Raw genomic sequence first — 26,100 nt, forward strand, 5'->3', positions numbered from 1 at the left:
CTTGGGCAGCTCACCTCGGCTCCTTGCAACTCTCCTCTCCCTCCTAAAGCAGTGCTGGTCTCAGTGCTAACTCGGGTGGCTTCATAGCCCCTGTGAGGTAGGCATGCAGTGCATGGTACCATTTATGGATGAGTAAACAGGGGCACGGAGGGGCTAGGAAACCCCACGGTCCTGCCACAGCTCTGGGGAAGCAGGCTCTCCTGTCCCCTGCTGATGAGACCTCTCCAAAAGCTTTTATGTGTTAGGCCTTAATGTTGCACAGACACCTTGGAATTCATCCTAAGGAAAAAAAGTTATGGAAAATAAGTTGCTCTTCGCAGCACTGGTGGGAGGAGAAGAAGTTAATAAATCCTGGAGTACCTGCGCAAAGGAAACCTATTCAGGCTGAAAACTGCTGTTTGATAAATATATATGGAGAAAAAAAATAACCCTGAGTGCACCATATCATTAAATGAAGATAACATGTTTTAAATAGTACACAGCTTATAAGCTTTTTTTTTTTTTTTTTTTTTTTTAAATTTCAACTACACCCCTATAGAAAGGTATACTTTGATGCAGTGCAGCATCCCAGGGAGACCTGGCCTGGGGACTTGGCAGAATTCAGCCCTCTGCTGCACACAGTGAGGAGGTTTTGCAGCCTGGTGTCGTGTATACAAAGAGGATATTCCTGGCCATCTGGGGGGACTGAGGCTGTGGGTGTTTGAGAAGGTGGGTTCTCAATTCTTCTCTCTTCCTAGTGGGACACATGCTTGGTTCCTCCCATTCCGTCCCAGCCTCTTACACTTTCAAGTTCACCATCCTGACACCTCCAGCATCTATTTGTGTGTTTACATCTGTGTCCATCACGTCCACTGCTGGGATCTAACATCTAGGTTAGATGGACACCATCTGTCATCCCCAGGTCATCGAGGAATGATGGGCCTCTTGTGTCGTTGGCCTGTCTGTGGCCAAAGAGGCCCAGAGTGCTGGGCAGGGGTTGGAGCACGTGGACATCTATTCTTTCTGAGGGGTACTACAGAGAGTCTCAAATTCCTTCTTCTAACTTATCAGTATATCATAATTTTTCCATGGTAAACAAGTATTTTTTTCTTTTCTGAAAAAAGAAAAAAAATGTTTATTTTTAATTTAAGAAATGAGGTCCTTGGGTCAGATGATTCCTTCTCTTTCGAATTCTATGATCTCAATCAGGCCCTTAAAGGTTATTTTCTTTCCCTGGTTTCCTTTCTCTCCTTGGCTTTGAGAAAGAACTATTTTTTCCCCAACATGTTCCTGGTGGAGACACTGCGTTCCCTGAGGTCTGGGGGTGGGGGTGCAGCCTACAGCCAGAGCTTGGCAGAGTCTGTGGTGCATCTGGGCAGATGGGTGGGTGTGCAGGCCCCCTGTAGTACTGGGCCTGGGCAGGGAGGCGTGCAGGCGAGCAGAGGAGCTCCGCAGAGGAAGCAAACAAATTCTTCCCCTTCTTACTATACTCCTCCGTAAAAAGAAGAAAATACTAAAACGGCCCACAAAAACCAATGGCCAGCATCCCCAGGGAAGTTGACAGAGCAGGAGGAGGGGATTAGTGACTGTTTAATCTCCTTGGGCCTCACCCCTCATTACAGTCCCTGCTTCTTAGCATAGAAAGAGGGGGTGATTGCTGGCAGGGAGGGGCTGATCTAGGTGCAGGTGCTCTGGAACCCAGGGGGACACGAGGGCCAACACACTCTCATTTTCTGCTGGTGGAATCTCAGGGGCTTTAGAACAAGATTCTTTGCTCTGAGTTCTGAGCAGCTTGGATAAATGCTGTTTTAAGGTAACTAGAGGGCAGTTTACGACCCCTCTTCAACTGTTTGGATACTTTTTTGGGATCAACAAGAAGTCAACTGCATGGAATCCCTTCAGTGGAGAACAGGGTCCTCATCAGCCTGCCCTGTCCTTCTCCCAGCTGTGAGGCTGACCATGCTGGGGTTCCATGCCGGGCTGGGGACAGGCTGTGCTCTGCAGCCCGCCTTCCCCTGCAGCAGTCCTGCAGCCCAGCAGCTGCTCTTGCAAGGTGACTCCCTCCAGGCTGTGAGAACAGTTGACACAGGGCTGTGGCCGCAGCTCTGCCTCCAAGGTGCTCTCTCCCTCAGGAAACAGGGTGGGACTGCTTTCCTGGGATTGCGCCTGGGCTTCAATGGTGAGAGGATTCTTTGCCTACTGGGGTTAGTTTTGGAAGGGGTTTCATCCTGATTTTGGAGCCCCTCCTTTTCCATTTATCTTTATAAACTTGAATTCACCCTGAAGACCTGTGATAACCCTGGTGTGCAGGTGCTGGGCAAGACGGGATTCTGTGGGGATGGGGTAGAGGGGAATCCTAGCTAGAGATGGAGGATGTCCAGGAAGCCTAGAGTCCCAGGGGGTCAGGAACTGTCCACAGCAGCCACCTGAAGGAATCGTGACTGTGCTCCTGTGTTTTGGAAGTGTTTACCTGTTCAGGTTTTGCTCTCTATTTTGGTGGGCCCCTAAGGGTGCACGTTCCAAGATGGGAGGCAGGTGTTAAAGAGTAGACGTGGTAGGAAGAGAACCCTTGGCCTTAGGTGCAAGCCAGCCCCTTCTCTCTGGTTCTCTTTGTCATTATTATTGACAATCACCCTTGCTTGTGTGACCTCTGGGGTGGCCAGGATAGTAGCACCACCTCCCACTGGCCACCCATATGTGCTTCCTTGCTCCTAAACCCCACCCGTGCCTGGAGAACATCTATGAAAACACTGCAGTTCTAGCTTCGCTAGTGTTCCACAATGCTACAGTGGCCCCTGATGCATAGCACCTTTGAGGGAAGGGGCAGTGTCTAACTCCTGGGTGGGCTGTCCCTCCACCCCACCTCAGTAGGTGTCAGTGACATGGCAGGCTGCAGGGGCTCATGCATCTTTGCCATTCCCTCTCACATTTAAATCACACACTTGCCTCTTATAGCACCCTCCTCATTGGCTGGAGAGGAGAAACCCACTGAGATTCTGATCAGCTGGCTCAGAGATTTAAATAGGCCAGGCCAGACCCACTATCAGGCTAGAATCACCTGAGAAAATACAAGAAGGTGTGGACTGGGCTCCACTTCCACTTCCTCCTGAAGACACTGCTGTAGCAATGAGGAACAGGAACGTATTTTATTTATTTTATTTTATTTCCTTTGGGGTGCTGGGGGTTGAACCTAGGGCCTTATGCATGCAAGGCAGGCACTCCACCAACTGAGCTATATCTGTATTTTATTTTTTAATTGCTGTACCGGAGATTGAACCCAGGGCCTTGCACATGCCAGGCCAGAAGTCCTACCACTGAGCTACCTCCTCAGCCTGGGAACGTTTGCTTTAAAATATGTATAACTGGGGGTCTGAGCAAGTGATACTTGATCTGCTGAGGCAGCTTCAGAAAGTAGTCTTCTGAGTTGAAGTTTAACCACTTTTGTCAGTTGGAGGGGGCACAGGTGGGAGGACCATGCACCACCTCCTTGGACTCTTGTTCCTCCCCTTTCTTGACTCCTCCAGGCCCAGAGGCTACTCACTGTGCGACTACCTCAGTACCCTGAGAGAAGACTGGAACAGCATTGGCCATGTGTCTCCCCAGGACAGCCTAACTAAGGCAAGATGCGTTTTTATATAAACAATTTACATGAGGCCTGGTTTACATTTGTTTAAGATCAGGAGTGGCTTCAACAAAGCACCTGGCACTCAGGTGCTGGACTTTGATAACAGCTCCTAAGTTACACCAGTGTATCTCTTAGGCACTGCAGAGAAAGTTGAAACAAAACCAGCAAACAGATTTTGACCCATCTTTGTAAGTTTTGGTGTTCAGGTGAAATAAATATGATTAGTCCCACAAGAGGAAAACCCAGATGGGTGTGGCTCCTTGGTGGGGTTTGAGATGTTCACATCCGGGAACCACCAGCCAACAGAGACCCCAACAAAGAGATTTTTTCTGGGCGCACCTGCCTGGAAGGCTGGTGTCCATCTGACAGGTGACAGCACCACCTAGCAAGTACGGGCTTCCTAGGCCAGGCCAGAACCACTATCAGCCTCACTCCTTCCTTGTCTGCAGGAGGAAGACAGGGCTTTCTGAAGTGCTGGGTGTGGCTGAGGCTGAACCAGCAGGACCAGGAACAGGGTTCTTGGAGAGCCCAGTCACCCTACTTCCTGGCTATTCCATACCAGGGGCCAACTGGTCACTTGATTTTACATCAATTTTCTTCTGCACAAAATGGACATTATCGTTTTTTTTAAAGATATTTTTTAGTTGTCAATGGAACTTTATTTTACTTATTTATATGTGGTGCTGAGAATCAAACCCAGGGCTTCCCACATGCTGGTCAAGCACTTTACCACTGAGCCACAACCCAGCCCCGACGTTATCAGTTCTGAGGAGGCTTTCCCTGGCTGCATTTGCCCTGAAGTCTGTTCTCATTTTTAAAGTTTATTAAAATAGTAAGAGCAGACTTATATGAAAGGTAAAGACCACGTGGCCACATCCACGGTGGATGGTGGCTCTCCTTGAGGTCTAGAGTCAGAAGCAGAAGCTCACCCACCCTGAGGGACAAGAACCCACAAGGGTTGTAGGGTTATGCAGTCATATGTAACAATAATGATGAGACCACAATTGCAGGCAGGTATTCACAGACATTTATTTTAAACCATGGAGGCAACTCTGCATGAGAGTCTTAATGTTGGTAATGGCTACATGTACATATTAGAGGTTAGAGGGCGGCACAGTGGGGAAATGAGCAGAGTGAACACACTCATAACGCTCAGCAGCAATGAATGGAGGGCTGGATGCAGGCATCTCAACATCACAGGACCTTCTTGCTCAGACCACTTCATCAGGAGGTCAATGTCGGGACTGATTGGGTTGGTTGGGGGAATCCGTGGCATGGAGCACGGGAGGTTGGCCAGAACCACCCTGGAGAGAGCTGGTCCAGCTTCAGGCTTATGACATCCTCAGCCTGACCCCTCGAAGAATCTCATTCCAGAAAAAGGAAAAAGAAACCATAAAGTAACATGCCTGCTGCAGCCAGGTCCAGATGTGGGCCACAGCCTGATGGCCGGGCAGCATGGAAAAGCAACCCTGGTTATGAACACAGTGGTGGGCAGGCATTGATGTGGGGCTAGCTAGCACCTTCCCTGTCGTCCAGTTAGGAACAGTTTTTATACTTTCTATATAAAGATTTTCTTTTGCAATTTGACAGTACCTTGAAAAACAAACTCATTTAAAAAGCAAGGCAAATGGCATATAAGACATGAGTATTTGAGAACAATGGCTAACAAGGACACAAGTGTTTTGGTCCATTCTTCATATTGGTGTATGCTATTGACAGACAGCTGACCTTCATTTAAGTGATTGCAAAATATATATGAGAAATGCTTTTTTTAAAACAGGATTCCTCTTTTTTTGAGTTATAGCTCCTTCTCATGCATCCTAGAGAACCAAGGGAATTTTTTAAAAAAATCATAAATATCAAGGACAATTTCCAAATCTAACTTTTGAACCAACTGGAAATTCTTAGACACTTCTCCCAAGGAAGTCAGATACTCTGGACTCAATAAAGGTGAATATTTTGAGGTATTTATTTTTAATGAGATGGTACCATGATTAATTTCCACCTTCACCATTTTTTTTTCTAAAACCAAACCTATCAGGCTCTAGACAGAAAAATTCAGAAAGTAATGCATTTGATGTGACAGAAACCAAAAAAGGTATGGTGATATGCTCTCATGTGTCTGAGTGACATCAGCCATGTGACTAGTAACGGTTTAGGTTAGTCCAGTAATAAAGAACATTCACAGAATCATGAAATCGCAAGATTAGAAGGAACCTTAAGAAGGACTATCAAATTCATATTTCACTCAAAGTTTTAATCTCCTTTTCAACATCTCTGACAAGGGCTATCTACTGTTAAAAACTCCCTTGAATCAGAAAATATAAGGGAGGGACTCTACTCCAATTGGCGCAGATCTAATTTTTAGATACTGCTACCAGGTTAGACCTAAAGAAGCTTCTTGGCGGAAAGGCTAATGTGCAGGTAGAACTGACAACTAAAACCACTGAGGGTTTGATATGTGGTTCCTGGTTGTAAAGCTGAGCTAAAGTTTAAACGTAAACATAGATGTTCCAGAATTCAGTTATGGACATATGATACTTGAGTCTTAAAAAAGGGCAAAAAATGTAATAGCAAGAAATAGCTGTTCCAAGCCCTGCCAGGTGCTCCTGCCTTGCAGAGAGGGTCCCCTAGATGGCGGCTGCTGAGTGAGTTCCTTCTACTCCAAGTTGAGAAAGATCTTTCTATTTCACTTGGCAGGTGCCCCCCTGACGAGGCCCTTCCGCCTCTACCACATTGTACTAAAATGACCTGTGACTTTTGAGAGTGGTCTGAGGCTGAAGACAGGGAGAGTAGCAACTGCCTGTTCATGCCCTGTGACACTTAGTGCTGTGCCACAGTAGGGCAGGTCCAGACTTTCTCTTCTGTAAAGCAGAGCAGCTGAGTGCAGCCCACTTATGGATGAATCTGGATTCTTCCAGGCAAGGGCTGCACATGTAATGGTCCCTGTTCCACCTCACAGCCTCCAGTGAAAGCCAGTGCATCTGGAAAGATCCCAAACTTGGTTACCGCAGGTCATTTTCAGATACCAATTCTGGGATTTCCAAGGAAAAAGAAATTGATACTAGCACTGACTACAGGGTGAGCTCTGAGCACACCTATCAGGGAAACTGTGTTTGCCCTCCCTCTGAGGCTCTGAAACATCAGCGTCTAAGAGCCGCATGGGCTCAGGCTCCAGGCCTGCAGCTGAGTCACCACAAGTTCCCTGGCAATGCCAAGCCCCTTGCAGTCCTTGGGCACACCAGGTGGAGAGCAGATTTAGGACTTGGTTGCTCTGTTTCTGCTGCCTGGATTTCTTCCTCTACTTGTCTTACTCCTTTATCATGTGACACTCAGCACAGAATTCCCTTCCTCTGCCAAGTTCCTCCTGCCCTGCCTGATGAGTTAGAGGCACCCCCTGGGGCGGCACCCCAAACGCACCTCTATCATTACACTAATCACACAGTGCTGAAACAACCCATTTACTCATCTGTGTGGCTTTTGCCAAACCAGGGAGGGGCTGAGAGACCTGGTGACCCCTCAATGAAAGTGGCATGATCTGGACTAGAATCTCAAGGATCATCTAGATAATTCAATGTTGGAAATGGATTTGTGTTTTCTAATCAAGTTGCTAAACATTTACTTTCACACCAGGTAAAATTCAACCTAACATTATTTATTTTTTAAACATATTTTTATAACTTTAGTTTTTCTTTATTAATTTTTTATGTGGTGATGAGGATAGAATCCAGTGCCTCACCCGTGCTAGGCAAGTGCTCTACCACTGAGCTTCAGCCCCAGCCCCTCAACCTAACATTATTTTTAAAAGAGAAAAATAACATTTTGGCAAAATGAATTTCTTCCATTTTAAAATAAAAATCTTACTGAACAAGCTCACTGACATGCAATTAAACTACCATGAAAAGGCAAAACCAAAGAAATCTTACTTAATGAATATTTATGTCCACTAACAGTGACATATAGTTTAGAGCTATTCTGGTACTTTTTAAAAGCTGAAAATCAAGCTTTAAGGTTTGATGTTAAACAAAAATAATTATGTTTTTAGAAATGAGACTCAGAAGATGAAAAAGTGATGTTGCACAAGAAGGACAAATGCAGCAGACCCCGGGGACCCGAGACCAGCCCTCAACAATGAGGGCACTGTGTATTTTCAGGGCCTTGGGTTTTTAAGTTGATCCTGCCCCTGAGGTGGTCAAGGGGGACAGTGTGGAGATGAACATATGTGGGTGAAGAACTGCAGTAACTGCCTGCTGATCCAGGACTCACCCACTCATTACCACAGAGCAGGTCCAAAAGTGTGTCAAACACGCTTACAACCGAGAGGAACAAACCTGGTTCCAGAGAGTTCCGAGTCTCAGGGTGCTGACACTGCTTCTCTCACTCATATCACTCCTAAGTAGTTTTCAAAAACAATTGTTCCTTTAATATTCTCTTGGTTTTTCTTGTTTACATGCCAGCTATAGCTAATTGCTTAATATGACTCAAGTGCTTTCAGCTTGGAACATTCTAGATCTCAAGATCCCTTCTAGAGCTAAGCATGATGGCACACACCTGTAATCCCAAGGACTCCAGGGGCTTATTTATGTAGGAGGATCACAAGTTTGAGGCCAGCCTCAGCAACTTAGAGAGATCTTGTCTCAAAACAAAAAATAAAAGAGCTGTGGTGTTGTTCAGTGGAAAAGTGCCCCTGGGTTCAATCCCCAGTTCCAAAAAACAAAGATCCCTTTCAGTTTTGTGATTTTATGATTCTCTGAATACGTCAAACAATTCAATGAGAAACATATAATGGTTGATTGACCTCATATAAAATGACACAAGTGCTCAATCTAAAACCATCTTTGCTACTATGGACACACACCCAGGCAGCTGAAGGCTCTAGTAACATCATTCCTTTACAGGAACCAAGAGCATGAGATGGGTTTTATTCTACCAAATAGGGGACAACTCTGTGTATGATATGTACAGTTTTGCCACTTTCCCAACATAGCCATGTTAGGAATTATTTGCTAGAGCTGCTGTAGTTTAAGTAATAGAGCAAAAATGAATGTAAAGTGCAAATCCAATAGGGTTTCTCAGACACAGGAGAAAAGCCAAGTGCTGGAGCCGCTTTCACTCCTAATGAATGGAGCCTCCTTTTCCACAAATTGCATGGAAGACACCAAACACTAGCACGTATTCTCCACAAGTTGCAAAAAATGGTGAAGATACTTAATACAAAACTCAAGAATTCACAGTATCACAAACTCATGCACCCAATTGGCCAAATACTTCTCACCAAATCCACCTCCCACATAGATGAAAGGAAAGGAGAGGGCAGAACAAGGGCTATCTTGACTTATCTAGTTTCTGATCATGATTCTCATCACCAGTGAGGTTTCAATGTGTGAGTGGCTCTGTGGGTTGGGCCAGGGCAATGCTGGGAGGGAAGTGGCTGAAGCAAAACTCAGGGACACAGAACAGAGCAGCCGAGTGTATGTGTGTCACTTAATGGGCCCATTCGGCGTCCCAAAGGAGGTCTGAACTCATGTGTACCTAACTGGGAATCCATGCAATGTCCTGAACCCCAGCCTCCCTGATCCTAGGTTACCCTCTCTGTATGCAGTCCTTACTCTGAAGTTCAGGAAGGGAAAACGAAGCGATTCATTTCCATTACTTCCAACATGCAGTTCTCTACTAGGTACAGCAAGGAAGTGGCTGCAGGTTCTAGTAATAAACTACAAAATAGATATCCGAATATTTTAAATGTAATTCCCTTTTGAAAGCTCTCTCACAGAGCATTCATGCAGTAATAGCAACTTTAGTGCAAGCAAGTGCAAGGAAAGGGGCAGTGAAGCCACAAGAGGTGTGACTTGTGAGTGCACGCATGTGCGGGAATACAGTCTTGGAGTTCCAGACTCCGGTGACAGTGTCGTCAGTGGCTGTGTGAGACACACACACTGGCCAGCAGAATCATCTGCAGGAAGCCCCATTTCCAGCAAGCAGACTTGGTGGATACCAGGGGTAATGTCCAAGTATGGCCTGTGGCATGTCCCCCAGTTAGGAAGGTAATGAATGATCATGAGGGGAAAACTGTTTTCGAACCTAAAAAGAAAAACAACAGGGAGGATTTCAGTTTCACTCAACTCCTACCTACCACCCCCAAACTGAAATCAGAATTGAAAAGGACACTGGAGGTAGGACACAGATAGGGAAGGGCAAACAGTTGGCCTGTTTTAAGACTTTATTTAGACTGGTGATTCTTAAGAGACTGTGATCCCCCTGTATGTGTGCCAGGTAAGGATCTGAGGAGGTGGTAAAGTGCTTAGAGTGAGACAGGTACCCGGCATATCCTCGCCACTAAATCTAATTGTATTTTTATGAGTGAAAGTAAGATTTTAAAATAGGAATTCAATACCCTTAGGTGCATCACTTATTACATTTTATCAAGCTTGCTAGGATTCCCTTAGAAGTAAGACTTCTTCAGGTTTCTGAAGTCTTCTTTTAAGTTCCCAGCAGGAACACAGCACAAACTGTAGGATTTCAGTACCTTTGTGTCTCAGGTCACACAGGGTCTTAAAATAGAAGTGTGCAAAATGTTCTGATGAATTACCTTAAGATAAAGATGTCTGAATGACTGGTTTTTAAAGGGGAAGACAATACAGATAGTGAAGAACAGAGCAGGATGACAATCTTGAAATAATAAAGGTTCAAGTTCAGAGATGATGTCACACCGAAAAATAGCCTAAAGACACTTATTTAGGTTTAGGTTTCAGTTGGTTTTGAATGTTGTGAGGGAGGGATATCCAAAAAAACTAAAACCCAGAAGGCTCAGGAGGCCCCAACTGAATGGTAACTGATCCAGGCACTGATGGTTGAAGCTCTGAGTCCTATCATCTACTTCTGGATGACGATGGTCGGGAGCAGCTTCCTCACAGCATTTTTTAAGAAAACTAAGGCAGAAACTCAAGGGCACTCCTACTCGGCAAGAACATGAATAGGTCAGACCAGACAGACGGCTCATTCCTCAGGGGACTCAAGAAGTTGGCTGGCGGATCCACACAAACGGTTTTTCTCTCCACAGAGGAGGACACGAAAGTAGGAACACGGGGAGTGAAGAGTCTAAATACAATTTCTCTGGAGAAAAGCAGCGAAGGTGCAAACAGATGAAGACAGAAAAGGAGAAAAGATGCTGACCACACGACACATGCCGAGGTGAGGAAAATGTGGAAACTACTTTATAATGACCAATGCACCCTGAACAGGGAGATGATTCCCTTATTTCTCCAACACACAAAGCAACAAGTAAAATGGAGGGTTGGAAAATATAAAAACTAAACACCCCACACAGATTTTTCAGTATACTCAAAACAATGTAGCACAGCCAGACTGTATAAACCATTTGTTAAAAAAATATCTTCTTTTATATCATATGAACAAGTTGGACTGAGTGTCCTTCTGCTAGTTCCCACTGACTGTGTAGGGAGGGTGCAGATTCACCTCGGGTCTTCAGCTTCTCTTACTTCTCGCACGTAGCTTTAGTGCTTCAGTAGCCATGTGGATCAGAACAACCTTTTCTTTAGTAAATACTACATCTTTCTGATTCCTGGGAGAGTCATCAAGACACTACTGGGGTCATATCCCACAACTGGGAAAAGAAAAAGTAGAAAATGAATTAAATCAAATTGGGTTGAGGATGAACAGTCCTTATAATTGAAGCCAAGAGAGTATTTTTTCATTTAACAAGATTCTACACCTGTAATCCCAGTGGCTTGGGAGGCTGAGGCAGGAGGATCGAAAGTTCAAAGCCAGCCTCAGCAACAGTGAGTCTAAGCACCTCAGTGAGACTCTGTCTCTAAATAAAATACAAAATAGGGCTGAGGATGTGGCTCAGTGGTTGAGTTCAATCCCCGGTACCAAAAAAAAAAAAAAAAAAAAAAAACCATAAAGAGAAGAATCTACATACTCCACTAGTATGATTTATAAAGCTCAAAACCATGACAAGGGCAGCTTGAAATTCTGACCCAGGTGTGGAGAATAAAGGCAGATCAGAGCCAGTTAAGGGTGACGGGAACAAATTACACACCAAGCCTGGGCTGTGTTCTTTCCATATGTCTCTGCCAATCTTCCAAAGAACTCTATAAGATTCAAAAATAAAGGAATCGAGGCTCCCAGAGTTTGCTTTAAACTTGTTCCAAGTCACAAAGGGGGCTTCAAACAGGATAGTTTAACTACATCATCTCACTGCTGCCCTTAAGAATAGGACAGAAATGACACAAAGGCCCCCTTCTGTTTGTGCCTCTGCTGTGACACTGAATCCATGTGGTCTACTGCAGTCCTCAGAGAGGCCCTGGATGAATGTGCCTGGATTAATTGATTTCACTGGGAAAAGACGTGATTACCTGCTGGCTTATTCCTGTCTTGCCTTTCAGTGCTCTGTGCAGTCCCACCTGCTCCAGGAAGCCTGCTCCAGCAGCTCTGCCTCCTGGATGGAACTTTTTTTTTGGTACTGGGGATTGAACTTGGGGGCACTCAACCATTGAGCCACATCCCCAGCCCTTTTTGTGTATTTTATTTAGAGACAGGGTCTCACTGAGTTGCTTAGGCTGGCTTTGAACTCGTGATCCTCCTGCCTCAGCCCCCTGAGCAGCTGAGATTATAGGTATGTGCCACCGTGCCTGGCTGATGGAACTTGTCTGTGTGAATCTTCTGACTGCTGTATGTGTGAACTACTATTTGTCTTTTAAAGAGTATGTCCCAAGTAGATTTTCTGTTCCATGCACATCCATAAATGTACTAGGCTCTCAAAAATGCTCAGTGCCAAGGATAACCTTGCGAGCCCAGCCTCACGTGTTCTGGGCTCCTGTGTATTCGCATAAGGCCTCAAATGGAAAGCTTAAGATGGTGTCTTACCTTAATGACTTTGTCGGTTCCAGAAGTCAGTAACCATCCCCTGGTTGCATCAAAATGCACATGCACAATATTATGTTTACTGTCATGGAAGGTAGCTGTGGGTGCACGTCTAGAAAGACCAAGGAGAGGATAAAAGGTGGGATCTAGGAATTACAGAGATCAAGGTGACATTGTGCTCTAATTTTTAGACTAATAGCTAAAACTGCTTCACTATTAGAATCACTTCCCAGATCTGCCTTTATTCTCTGGTGATCTCTTATAAGATTTTAACAAGATAATAAGGCAAAATGATCCCTATTCTCCAAAATGAGAGATGAAACCTCCACACATGTTGCTCTGATGATCTGAAAATCTCTACCTGCACCTTTTGAGAAATCTCTTAACAACCACAGTGCTTTTTGCTAAGTTTGCACTCAGAAGGAAGGGCTTGCAGGTTAAGTGGCCCATTAAAAAAAAAAAAAAAGCCTAAAAAGGCCTAATTGTTAAAATACCTAAGATACTACTGTCATTCTATTTGAAGCCCATCAATTCTCTTTCTTTGTTCACTGGTGTAACTGCTGACTTTAAGTTTTTCTCTTTCTAAACCTTTAACAGGTGAAACAAAGTAGAAACAAACATCATTATTTATTTTGTGTTTTTTTTTCTTTTCTCTCTCTCTCTCTCTTTTTTTTTTTGGTATTGGGGATTGAACCCAGGGGTGCTTATGAGCTACACCTCTAGTCTCTCCTTTTTTTCTAATTTATTTTTTATTTTGAGACAGGGTCTCCCTAAGTTGCTGAGGCCAGTCTCAAACTTGCAATCCTCCTGCCTCAGTCTCCAGTGAGTGCCACCATGCCCAGCTGTTTTGTATTTTTAGTCTATGCTTTTTTTGTTGTTTTGAAGGAAGGCTTATCAAGTATCCCTAGAGTGCTCTAGGGGTAGGGCAAGTGAGGAAGAAGCCACAGTGATTCCCTAGGAAGGGTCAGGGAGGGGAAAATAGAGGGTCGCTCTCCAGTCATGTTTTAAGGGGTGCCACTCTGCTACCGTGGGCTCCTGAAGACAGTTTTCTTCTTCTTTGTTTTGTCTATGTCTTTATAAAAAGAATTACAATGGACCACCTGAAGTCTCTTGCAGCACTCTATTCAATAAGAACTCTTACTGGGGCTGAGAATGTAGCTCAGTTGGTAGTGTTTGTCTCCCATGCACAAGGTCCTGGGTTCAATCCCCAGCAGCCCCCTGCCACACACATACAACCATGACAAGTGGAAAATAACCAACGAGTATAAATGCTTACTTACAAAAGGGCATCTTAATTTTTGTTTGATATAAGTATACAAAGAATAATTCAAGTAATTTTATTGCACTAAATAAAAGGTGCTGGGAGGACTGGGAAGAAAAGTCTCCTAGGAGATTGGTCCTCCAGTAAATTACCAACAGGGAAACCTGTTCCAGATCATTCTGTTTGCATCTGGGGACAATTTTCAATTAGCTAACATGAAAGAGACAATGCAGATTTGCCTCACCTTCCAAAGCACACCTGAGACCCTAGGATACTGGGCAGGACTGAGAGGCAGCCAGCTGAGTAGTAAGCAACTGGGAGTATTTGCCTTTTAGGTAAAGCAGTTTAGCTCTTCCTAGAAATTGAAACCTTCTAGAGCCCCAAGCTGATTCAAATCCTGTAAAGACGGCAGCTCAGGCTATAAAGCAAATCCTGGGCCCCTGCACCCCTCGGCAATTCTCAAGTAAATGAGCAGGCAGAAGGATTTGTGTGGAGAGCATCTACTTTAAATGCACATTTCCCTGAGATTAAGAAGTGTACACAGATGAATTCTTCAAGTCTATTCTCTCTTCATTTATCTCTCAAGATAACACAAGTCTCTTGAGGGAGGAGGGAGGGAAAAGGAGGGTCCTGGGGAATGAGATTGATCAAGCTGTGTCGTGTTCATGTATGAATATGACACGATGAATCACACTATTGCAATTATAATGTGCCAGTAAAAGATAAAAATCTCTTTGCCATGGTCTACACTCTAAACTGGCAGGAACAAGGGCCTCAGGAGTCATGGCTGGAGTGCTGAGTGCTGCTCTCAGACAGGATTCTTTCCTCCACCTAGAGAGTCCTGCAGACCCCTGGAACTTACTCTTCATCGGTGATGGCTTCATGGCAGCTGTCACAGACTCTCACTTCAAACTCGAAGCCCATCAGAGGGATGGAGGAGCGCTTGGAGCTGCACTTGCCGCAGACAGCTTTCCCGCATTTTCGGCAATGATGCTGCAGGAGGGACAGAAAACAGGCGGCTGTGCCACTCTCCTGGCATACTCACATGTGAGTGACCACACTCAGGTGAAGATGCCAAGCAAGAGTGCTCCAGAACCCTAACAGGAGCACACTAGGTGTCTTGTCTTTTCAGGCTGTGTTCTGAAAGAGGACCGCTGGGAAACACCCCAGACAGTACCACCCCCCCTTTCCTCCTTTCCCTGTACTCCACCCTGTGCTAGTACCACTGCTGGGAGCCACAGAGGCCAGGGGCTCTGGGGTTGGGTGCCATCTCCTGAGATCATGCCTGGATGAAGGAGGATGTGGATGAGAACTGATTCAACCTATTGTCTGTAACTCTGGCCACGGTCAACCTAGGTGACCTAACATCTGATTTCTCTGGGGAAGACCAAATTGAAAACTATGTAATTATGAGCAGATCTAAATAACTAAAACCACATCAGGAGGAGGGAAAGCAAAATAATTAAGAAGAAATAAATACCACTTGTCTAAATTAATGGTTTGGAACCAATGTGAGCTAAGCATGATACCTCTGATTTTAAGATGTATTTCAATAGATGCCATTAGAATTCTAAAACTGTACCCCTCGACTACTTTCTAGATGAAATCACTACACAAAACAGAATCCAGTTGGAATGAACTACAGTAGAGAAGGCAGGTACATTAATGTGAAGTCACAAGGCAATTCCAGAATAATAACTTACCTCTACCACACTCCCACCCAGGGTGCTACTTCTTCTAAGATTACAAGGTTAAGTTATTTCCACACAACTGTATTTTGATGAAGAATCCAAATCACCTTACCTGTCTTAGGCCAATTTTCTTACTGTCCCACATTTGTTTGAAGTTCCAGAAGAAAGGCTGATCACACTTTTGGCAGGAATCGCTGTCCAGCCACTCAGGTGTCTTGTCAAATAAAGCACATAACAGGTCACAGTGAGAAATGGTGTGGACAATGCAACCAGTGACACTGATGAAACTTTTGAAATCAGGATATGTTTATCAAAAACAGAGGGTGATTTCTCAACCATTCAAAAAGTACTTACTGGAATGCCTCTTATGTGTCAGGCCCTGGAGACAGGATGGGAGGTTGTGGCAAATAAAACAATCTCTACTGTCTTGGAGCTTATGATTTCCAGAGAAGAGTGGTCATGAAATATCATTACTAATAACTATACAATAACTCTAAGAGTAAGGGCCTGAGGAGAAGCAGAGCACCATGGTGGAGGTGTGACAGGGGGTTCAGACCCAGGCTGAGGTCCTCTGACAAATGCTAGAAAGCTGAGACCCAAGGCTGGGTGGGAGGAGGCTGGGAAAAGGGACTGGGACATGTCAAGACGCTGGAGGGCAGATGGGGGAACAAGGGATAAGAGCCAGGGCTCAGCCCGGGCCATATCACACAGGCACTTGGCAGCCATGCTGAAGATTTAGGACTAAATTTCCTGTTCTCTGAATGGATGCAGTTACATTTACTCCAATCACATACAATGATGCCTAACTGAACATCACACATACACATGGTCCCCCACGTCAGATGACACAGAACCTGACTCATACTCAGGGAAGTTACTTGTCCACTGTCTACTTGTGGCAGGGCACAGTGGGGTTTCAGGCTCTGCTCCTTGGCTCACAGGTCACACGATATTCTAGCTTTGTTCACTATTTCTCATTCCTGTCATAACTTTTCTAAATTATGCCAGACAGGTTCTAAAAGTGAGTTTCACTTAAAGCTATTCTTTTGGGCTGGGGATGTGGTTCAAGCAGTAGCACGCTCGCCTGGCATGCGTGCGGCCCGGGTTCGATCCTCAGCACCACATACAAATAAAGATGTTGTGTCCGCTGAAATCTAAAAAATAAATATTAAAAAATTCTCTTTCTCACTCTCTCTTAAAAAAATAAAAAAGAAATAAAGCTATTCTTTAGCAATCTTTATAGATTATGCAAATGGTAACTACATTTGCTTCCAGAGTTCATGTCCAACTCTCCAGATTTTATTACTTGGCAGAGGAAATCATCTCTTTCCATATAGCACAGAACCCAAAAAACCTTGAAAATATATCCAACCCAGGATTTCCCAACAGTGAATTCCAGGAATATCCTACTCTCGGGACACTCACTTTTTATAAAAGAGGCCTTAGAGTAAACAAGTTTGAGAAATGTCATAAACAGCAGCCCACTCCTCTAGACATTCACAGTAGACAGGAGCATGGTCAAGCTCTGAAGTCCATTCAGGGTCAATGTGACCCTTTTCTGAGGAATATCTGCTACGGATCAGATGTTAGGATTTAGCTTCTTCTACCTTTCAGGCAGAAACAAACCTAAAACTACAGTTTTCCCTCCCAGTGGCTCAGGAGGCTGAGGCAGGAGGATCAATAGTTCAAAGCCAGCCTCAGCAACTTAGCAAGGCCTTAAGCAACTTAGTGAGACCCTGTCTCTAAATAAAATATAAAAAAGGTTGTGGATGTAGCTTAGAGGTTAAGCACCCCAGGATTCATACCCCAGTACAAAACAAAACAAACAAAAAAATCCAACAACCTAGTTTGCCCCCAAATAAAGAGGACATTTTAAAGTACTTTACTTTTGTTCTTTATTTTATTAAACCAAAGAAAAAGAGTAAACCTTGATTTGATTTGTAATTTTCATGACCAAGTCCATTTAAAAACAGATTTAACACAATAACACAAAGTTTTAGCTAAAGGCATCTTACCCCTAAAGACTGATTATGTGATTTTTTTTTTTCAGAACATATCATGCGGAAGAATCAGGAGAATTTTAAAAAAAGAAGAAGCAAAGACTTATTTGTGACACAAAATGAGTAATGCTTATAGTATATAATCAGACTTGGGTTCATCAGGAACTTCTAGGGCCCTGAAAAAACTGAATTCGCGACTCATTTCACATAGTAAAAACACACTAACATGCTTCTTAGGGAATTGAGGGGGCAGCACTAATGTCTGTTTATGGAACATTCTCAGATATCACTTTCTTACCACTAAGAATTATGTAGTAGAAACAAATATTTAAAGACAGGGAAAATGTCTAATATATAATGAACTGAGACCCTCCAGGTATTAAGTACTATATATATACCAAAGTTAACAGAATAAAAGAAGATATTTTTGAAGTTTGTAACTAACAAAGAATTCCTTCTAATATCTATGATATACAAAGAACCCCTGCAAATCAATAAGAAATGACAAGGAACAGCTGAAAAGCTGGCAGAAGATGCAAGAGATACAACCATGCAATTCATAGCCAGGGTGGTCTGAATAGCTAAAATATACAAAGAGGAAATCAAATTTACTATTAGACAGAGATGCAAATAAAAACAAGACATTCATTTATCCCTGTCTCCAATAGGGCAAAACCAGAAATGTGGTAACAATAACTATTGGTGAGGATGTAGAGTATCAGGGAGAGATTCCTCACACTGTTCTTCTCTCCACTAGAAACATATGTGGGTACAGTTGTTTGGTTGTTATTTAGCAAAAATCAAGAATATACCTGGATTGACCCCACACAGGTCGGTGAAGAACATGTATCAGAAGTCATCTGGTGCTGTGTGTAGTACCAGAGAGTTTGTATCTATCTATGTGCCCTTTGGGGAACAGAGAGGTAAAATTTGACTGATATATATTATGAGAACCTATAAAGAGGCACCTCAAGATACACAGAGCTCCCAAAAAGTTTGGGGGGAATAGTTGGAAACAGCAGACTTGTAGTGTAGTTATCATTTATGTAAACTTGAACACATACACACAAATGGATACTTATTTGGGACACATATCAAATGTGGGTGCCTAAGAGGAAGGAAGTGGAATAATGATCTGGAAAGGGGAAAAATAAATCAACATGTATATTAGCATTCTAATTTTTGTTAAAAAATTTTGTACACATGTACATACAGAGAAAAATGTAAGGAAATATAATGTTTTGCCATTTATAGGCAGTGGAATTATAAGTACTTGACCTGGCTTCTACTTGTTAATAAGCATCTTAACTTTCCTATGTATAACATGTAGTATATATAAAACATACTTTTCAAATGATAAATGTAGCAATTAGGGAAATGTAAATCAAAACTACAGTGAGATTTCATCCCACCACAGTCAGAATGGCAATTATCAAGAATACAAATAAAGGGCTGCAGTTGTGGCTCAGCAGTAGAGCACTCACCTCACACATGCGAGATTCTGGGTTCCATCCTCAGCACCATATAAAAATAAACAAATAAAATAAAAGTACTATGTCCAACCAGCACAAAAAAATAAATATTAAAAAAAGAATACAGATAATACGAAGTGCTGGGAGGATGTGGGGGAAAAGGCACACTCACTCATAACTTGTTTGGGACTGCAAATTAGTACAAACACTCTGGAAAGCAGTACGGAGATTTCTCAGAAAACTAGGAATGGAACCACCATATGACCCAACTATTCCATTCCTTGGTATATATCCATAAAATCAGCATACTATGGTAATGCAGTCATCTCAGTGTTTATAGCAGTGTAATTCACAACAGTCAAGTTATGGAATCAGCCCAGGTACCCATCAACAGATGAGTGGATAAAGAAAATGTCACACACACACACACACACACACACAATGGGGCACTACTCAGCTAGAAAGAATGAAATTATGGCATTTGCTGATAAATGGATGAAACTAGAGAACATCATGCTAAGTGAAATAAGCCAGATCCAGAAAGTCAAAGGTCAAATATTTTCTCTGTTATGCAGAAGGAAGAAGGGAGAGGGAGAGGGAGGGTGGGAGGGAGGGGGAGAGAGAGAAAACAGGAGAGGGGAGGGGAGGGGAGATGGGAGGAGAGGAAAGGTAAGGTGTAGGGGGAAGATCTGCGGAGTAGAAGAAGGGGACTGAGGATGAGGAAGGAGGAACAGGATAAAGGAAGAACAGTGTGAGGAATCTGGCCTAACTTTCCAACATACATATATGAATATACCACAGTGAATCTCACCATCAAGTATATCCAAGAAACACTAAGTGAAAAAAAAAACAAAAACAAATTATAAGTAAATAGCAGAAAGATCAGTAGAGGGAAGGGAATAGGGAGAGGGAGAAGAAAGGCAAAGTGGGGTGGGTACTGGAGCCTGAATTAGAGCAAATTATATTCCATGCTTTTATGTCAAAATGAATCCAAATGTTATATGTAAAAAATAAAATGATGAACATTTACAAAAATGGATTTATTAACTGTATAGAAAAACACAGGTTTAACATATGGAATGCTGACCAATGCTGACCTGATCTGCATCCGGCCACTCAAGGTCCTCCATCATCTGCCCCTAGCCATTCTCTCATCTCTGACTGCTGCCCACCTGCTCATGAGCACTAACGCACCACACACCTCTTCTCACATCACCTTTTCCTTACTCTGGACTATTTTTTTAGCCTGAAAAGCCCATGAAACGCCTGGTTAGAACACGGCCAGTCCTACTAATATTTTAACATCATGTCCTTCCGTAAATCCTTCCCTAATAACCTTGGCCAATGACATTAATGCTCCTTCTGAATATCCAGCACTGATGTTCTTCCTACATTGACTATAATTTCATTATTTATACAATTTAATAGCATTCTGAAGTTTTCTGAAAATCTGTCGGCACCTCGGGTTAGGGACTGCTTCATCATAGTGTTAGGCCTCCCAAGGCGAGCCCCCCACAGTCTTTTCCATAGCCAGCAGGCAGCTCCCCAGATAATGAATTACAAACACTATCTCTGGAGATTTAGGTTTATGAAATATGACACTTGAAAAAGATGGATGGAACCATTTCCACTGCTTATTTAGAACTTCAACTTACTCAACAAGATTTTAAATCCATCAACAAGTATCCAGTGCTCATATATCTGCATGTCAAGAGGCATGACTTAAGCCAGATGGTTCAAAGAATTGCCTGTCAACTACCTGGTTTCACCTTTGGCAACGACCTTTGGGTCTCTGTTCATAAAGGATGGAGGCTACCTGCACTGAGAGAAAAGAACCTACCATTCTCCCTTCCCCTGGTTTGGTCAGTTAGGCCTGGAAAGAAGCCAGGCCAGATGAGGCATGACCATCTTTCACCTAAGGCAGACTATCATGCACAACCCAAGTTGGGACACACACAGGGGAGCCTGGTTAGCATGACCAGCACTCATGGTAACAATTCCCTGGCTTTTTATGGATGGTGCCAAGTGCTTTTCAAAAGCAATATTCTACAATTCCCCACTTCCTAACAGTAATGATCATTTTAATTAGTTACTAATAGAACTCCTGTGGATTTATGGTTTGAGCAAATAAAGCTTTAATCTTCTTAAGCATTTAATTACTAGCATTTGAAGGGCATTACATTGTGGGTATCAGAAAATTCCCTCTTGAAACAAGACTGGGGTAAGGGCATGGAAAGAATTTGGAAAACTGCTTTTGTCTTTTTAAATAAAGTGTTTCTTTTCTACCTAATTCTTACATCCTGCCAGAAATAAGTTCAAAGACTGCACTATCGAAGGGAAAGTCTACCTAGAGTCATTCTAGGGTACTGGGAAGATGGTTAACTTCAAAGTACTTGTCAAAGGGGATTCAGTAAACATACTAGTTAAGATACTCAGAGATTAAAAGCAAAACTCATTTAAGAAAAGAGTACTGATAAAATTTAAATATGTGCTTAAAAAAGACAAAGTATATGTAACTGGGGAATTGTTTAGAACATGACTCAAAAAGAAGCACCAAATAAATTATTTCTAGCATTTCTCTTAATACCAAATTAAAGGTCCTTACTTCTTAACCACTGTTTCCTTCAATGACCGAAAGCACATGAGCTCTCAGTGTCCTTGGGGCATTTTATGTTGGGACTAATCACCAAAAATTAGACGGTTCTTTTTCTCACCTGTATTTTTGCTGTGAATGGTATAACAGATTTAAAGTCTAAACAGCTTAGTCTCAGTGAAAATTCTCATGAAATCTCTAATCATATTAATGTAACATGCCAGTTCATAAGGGGCACGGGAAAAAAAAAAGAGCTCCTTTAACACCATAATTTAAAATTCTCTAACATGTCTTATTACATGGTTTAATTATAAGGTATCAAGAAATAAGGAGGGAGGTAGAGCTTGACCTCATGGCTAAACCCAGCCTACTGGGACACCTACCTCCTGCCTCTCCACATCCATGTTCCAGACGACTATGCCACCGTCACCACCACATGAGATGAGCTGTCGTGTGTGCTGTGCATAGGAGAGAGCCTGGACTTTGTCACTGTGAAAAAAACCAAGAGTTGGTCACAGTTTAGGAGAGCAAATGATGGATCTAATGACTGAAACCCCAGTAAAATCAGCCAATGTGTGTCCACACTCCCAAGCCTCACGTGTAGACCTTAGAAACCTGGTGGAATTTTCAACATGCTGTCAGTGAGAAGCATATCCAATATGTAAAATAAGTCTAAATGCTGCTTTCACCTGCTCAGGCCCCAGAAGGAGGTAGTTACTGTCAGTTACCAACACTTCAAGGAAAAAGCTGATCAAAGACGAATGGATGTAACAGCTTACTGGTTCCTCTCCTCTTTATTAAAATCCACATGTTCATTTTATGATTTTACCTTTGAAAAACCTACCCTTTAAGAACTTTGGAGATCAGCCTGGAGATATCCACAGGCTTTAGCTGACCGAGTTGGGTAGCTGCACAGCCACTCTTTTTGGCTCCCAGAATAAATCCAAAGCAGTAATAGACTTGAATTTCATTGACTCTGTCTCTAGGTTTTATTCGTTTTGTTTTATTTTTCCTTCTCATTTGTGCATGGCTGACAAGTTATTCCCCCTCAGCGGTAAAAATGGAGGAGAATTCAGTTTTATGGCTTGATAATCTGGTGATTGCTAGCAATGGATTAAAGAGCTCTATCCTCTCTTGGATGAAAGAGAGAACAGGGTTATCTGGTCTTGGACATTTTGTTTGTATGTTTGTCTATTGCTTTCCTTTCCTTTCCTTTTTTTTTTTTTTTTTGGTGCCAGGGGTTGAACTCAGGAGTATTTAATCAGTGAGCCACATCCCCAGCCCTTTTTATGTTTTATTCTGAGACAGGGTCTCACTAAGTTGCTTAGGGCCTTGCTAACTTGCTGAGGCTGGCTTTGAACTTATGCTCCTCCTTCCTCAGCCTCCCAAATCACCGGGATTACAGGCACGTGCCACCATGTCTGGCTTGTTTTGTCTATTCTGAGCTCAAATCAATTAAGAAATGTGTGTTCCTTGGAAAGGAGAACAGTTCTTTAACATCCAGACTGGTGATATAAAGATAATGCTATATCACATGGTTGTGTGTCCATGAGCTTTGCTAGGCTGCACAGTTGTCAACCATCTAGTCCCACTCTCCTCCCAATTTTTTTGTATGAAATAGAAGTGAGTTGTTTTGGTAATTTTTATAATTGGAATAAGTGATCAAGATTATGGTGGATGCAATAGTGAAAAAGAAATAGAAGTGTGAATGTATCCTTTTTTTTTTGAGACAAGGTCTCACTATATTACCCAGGCTAGCTTTGAGTTTAGCATCCCCCTGAATCATCATACCTTGTATGAATAATTTTGTCTTAAATCAGTGGTTCTCAAATTTTTTGGTATGAGGATCCCCTTTAGACTCTTGGAACTTATTTCAGGACATCAAAGAGCTTCAATAAATGATAACTACCAAAATTTACTGTATTTTAAATAAAAACTGAGCAATTTAAAGATACTGATTCATTTGAAAATTGCATTAATGAATCCATTCCTTTTAACTTTACATGTATTTTATGAAAAACACTTTGAGAAAAAATTTTTTTTGGTGAGAAAAATGTCATTTTAATGTTTTTGCAAATATTTCTAATGTCTGGCTTAATGGAGAGAGATGGATGTTCACATTTTTGTGCATTTATAATGATATCACTCATCATGTAGCCTATGAAAAACTCTGCTGTATACTTTTGAGAGAATAGGATGCTCAAAGGCAATCCTAAAGTGTCAATCTGTTCCAGAATATGAAAGGGAAACATGGAGAAAACAACTTGGAAAGAGAATTTTATTTGCTTTGGTTTATAATATCTGAGTCTGAAAAAAAGGCTAGAAAAAGGATTTCTCTTGGTTTTGATGACTTGCTTCCTTGGTTAACTGATTAATGCCTTTGACTATAATGAAAAGGCAAATTCTTTACCTTTTGTGGAATCTGCCTAGCTAGAAGAGATTCTGTGTCTCACCAGAATTATTTCTAGTGCTTTATGTTGACGGATTAACATCCTTGATATTTTTTTAGAAGGGAAAGGGAAGACAAAGGACCCTTACATGTGAAAAGGGCTCAATTAAAAAAAATGTGTTACTTTCAATGTCAATTTTTAAATATTTTATTGATCTTCAATTGTGCTATTGTTCTAACCAAGTATTTAAGAGTCCTCCGACTAATCTTTGGCTTTGTTTTTTTAGTCCGAACCCTCTATTTTGAAGAAATAAAGTATTTAGGGTATGCTGTATGCCTAAAATTCTTTATGAGACAGAGAGATCCTGGACAACCATGAAGATTCGTTCCTTCACCTTATAAAAAAAAAAAAAAGAGATGCTATATGTAATTGTATTTGATGTGTCACTATTTTAAGAGTTGGAGGTGGGAGTGTAGCCCAGTGGTATCCACCTTTCTGGCACGCACCAGGCCCTGGACTCTATCTCTAGCACCACAGAAACAGAATACATGGAAAGAGTTTTCAGTCCTTCCTAGGTTAAGTCAGTATTAGTAAAATATTATTAATGTAAATATTTCAGAAATTTTAGGTTTGTGGGAAGATCCTGGAGATTTGCTAATGCCCTCATTGTCTCTAATATGGTTTTTATCCTACAGGTACATACTGCTCAAAATTCTTGGGAAATAGTTACATATGATATTCTAGTACAAAATTTTATTCTTTCCCATTCTGAAATAAATGGTCACAGTGACATATTAACCATCAAGTCACTAATCTACAGATAACTTTTGTATTACTGTGATACTTGCATGAGATTCTGACGTAAGCATGGACCAGAGTTTGTGGCAAAGACAACCTCTTTTCATGGAAAAGGACAGAATGTACCAGGTATTTTAACATATCAACATTTCAAATAATACTCCTGGGCACATACCACAGAGCTGACATTGCTTAGACAATTTTTAAGCTATGCCAATGAACTGAGTCAGGGTTTCTGGACTTTTGTTTGGATGCAGATGACTTCATCAATGAGGACTGCTAAGCCAAGAACCAGCAGAATAAGAATTAATTACAGTTCACTCACAGGACTGAAGGAACAGAAGAGGGAAATTTTATTGTGGATATTTGTCTGGAATACTATTGATATTGTTTTAATGTTCTATTAACTGGATATATGAGGATGTCTTTTTTCCTCTTATTTTTTTTGGGGGGGGGCGGTTACCAGGGATTGAACTAGGGGCACTCAACCACCAAGCCACATCTCCAGTTCTATTTTGTATTTTATTTACAGACAGGGTCTCACTGAGTTGCTTACTACCTCACTTTTGCCAAGGCTGGCTTTGAACTCTTGATCCTCCTGCCTCAGCCTTGTGAGCTGCTGGGATTACAGGCATGTACCACCATGCCCAGCTGTTACTTTTTTAAAAAAATTTTTAGTTGTAGTTGGACACAATACCTTTATTTAATTTATTTTTATGTGGTAATAAGGATCAAACCCAGTGCCTCACATGTGCTGGGCAAACACTCTACCACTGAGCCACAACCCCAACCCCAACCCCTCTCTTATTTTTTAAGTCATCTCTAACCTCAATTTAGTAAACTCTTTTTTATAGTTGAAATCAAAATATTAAAAAATGTTATCTAATTCTCATCAATTACCTAGAACTCAAAATTATTACTGAGTCTCCTTAATTCTCATGGCACTATAGTTACCTGCATAGGTCTACTGAGAATCTAGCCACAAGATAAAAATGGGCAAACTAATTGTACAACCACACCCTTTGCTGGAGTGTCATATTTTAGAATGACGGTCACTGAATCAATGACAGGTCGTATATAGGAATAAAAAACGACCCTCCATGGAGCTAAGGCCTACAAAGCCCTCCTAGGAAAACAGGCATGGTAACATGGTTGGCTGGTCCTGGCTGTCTAAGAGTAAGGAAGGTGCCAGACTGGGAGCTCAGCAAATATGGGAAACTTTCAGGAATTCTACCAAAACATTAAGAACCATAGGTGAAATACAGTGGAAGATTTTTCAAGGCTTGATTTCCTAGCCTTGGGAGAGCAAATAACAGAGGATCTGAAAAGTTCAGTTCTTGATCCCTTGTAACAAAGTCCAGGAGAAAGCTAATTTTGCAGGCATTAACAGCTGTGGAATACCATG

At 42.3% G+C, this 26,100-nt stretch overlaps 1 protein-coding gene across 1 annotated transcript in view; it reads right to left on the reverse strand.

Annotated features, from left to right (window-relative positions):
• Positions 1–4,631: 4,631 nt before the first annotated feature.
• Positions 4,632–26,100, reverse strand: part of Wdfy2 (WD repeat and FYVE domain containing 2) — a 152,043-nt gene continuing 130,574 nt past the window's right edge. Inside the window, exons 8-12 of the mRNA XM_026393698.2 lie at positions 21,891–21,996; positions 15,555–15,656; positions 14,614–14,744; positions 12,494–12,602; positions 4,632–11,228 (exon numbers count right to left, since the gene is read on the reverse strand). Coding sequence (XP_026249483.2) covers positions 11,199–11,228; positions 12,494–12,602; positions 14,614–14,744; positions 15,555–15,656; positions 21,891–21,996 — 478 coding nt within the window. The 3' untranslated portion in view covers positions 4,632–11,198. The remainder of the gene's footprint in view (positions 11,229–12,493; positions 12,603–14,613; positions 14,745–15,554; positions 15,657–21,890; positions 21,997–26,100) is intronic.

This window comes from Urocitellus parryii, chromosome 2 (genome assembly GCF_045843805.1).
Source record: "Urocitellus parryii isolate mUroPar1 chromosome 2, mUroPar1.hap1, whole genome shotgun sequence".
NCBI classification, from domain to species: Eukaryota; Metazoa; Chordata; class Mammalia; order Rodentia; family Sciuridae; genus Urocitellus; species Urocitellus parryii.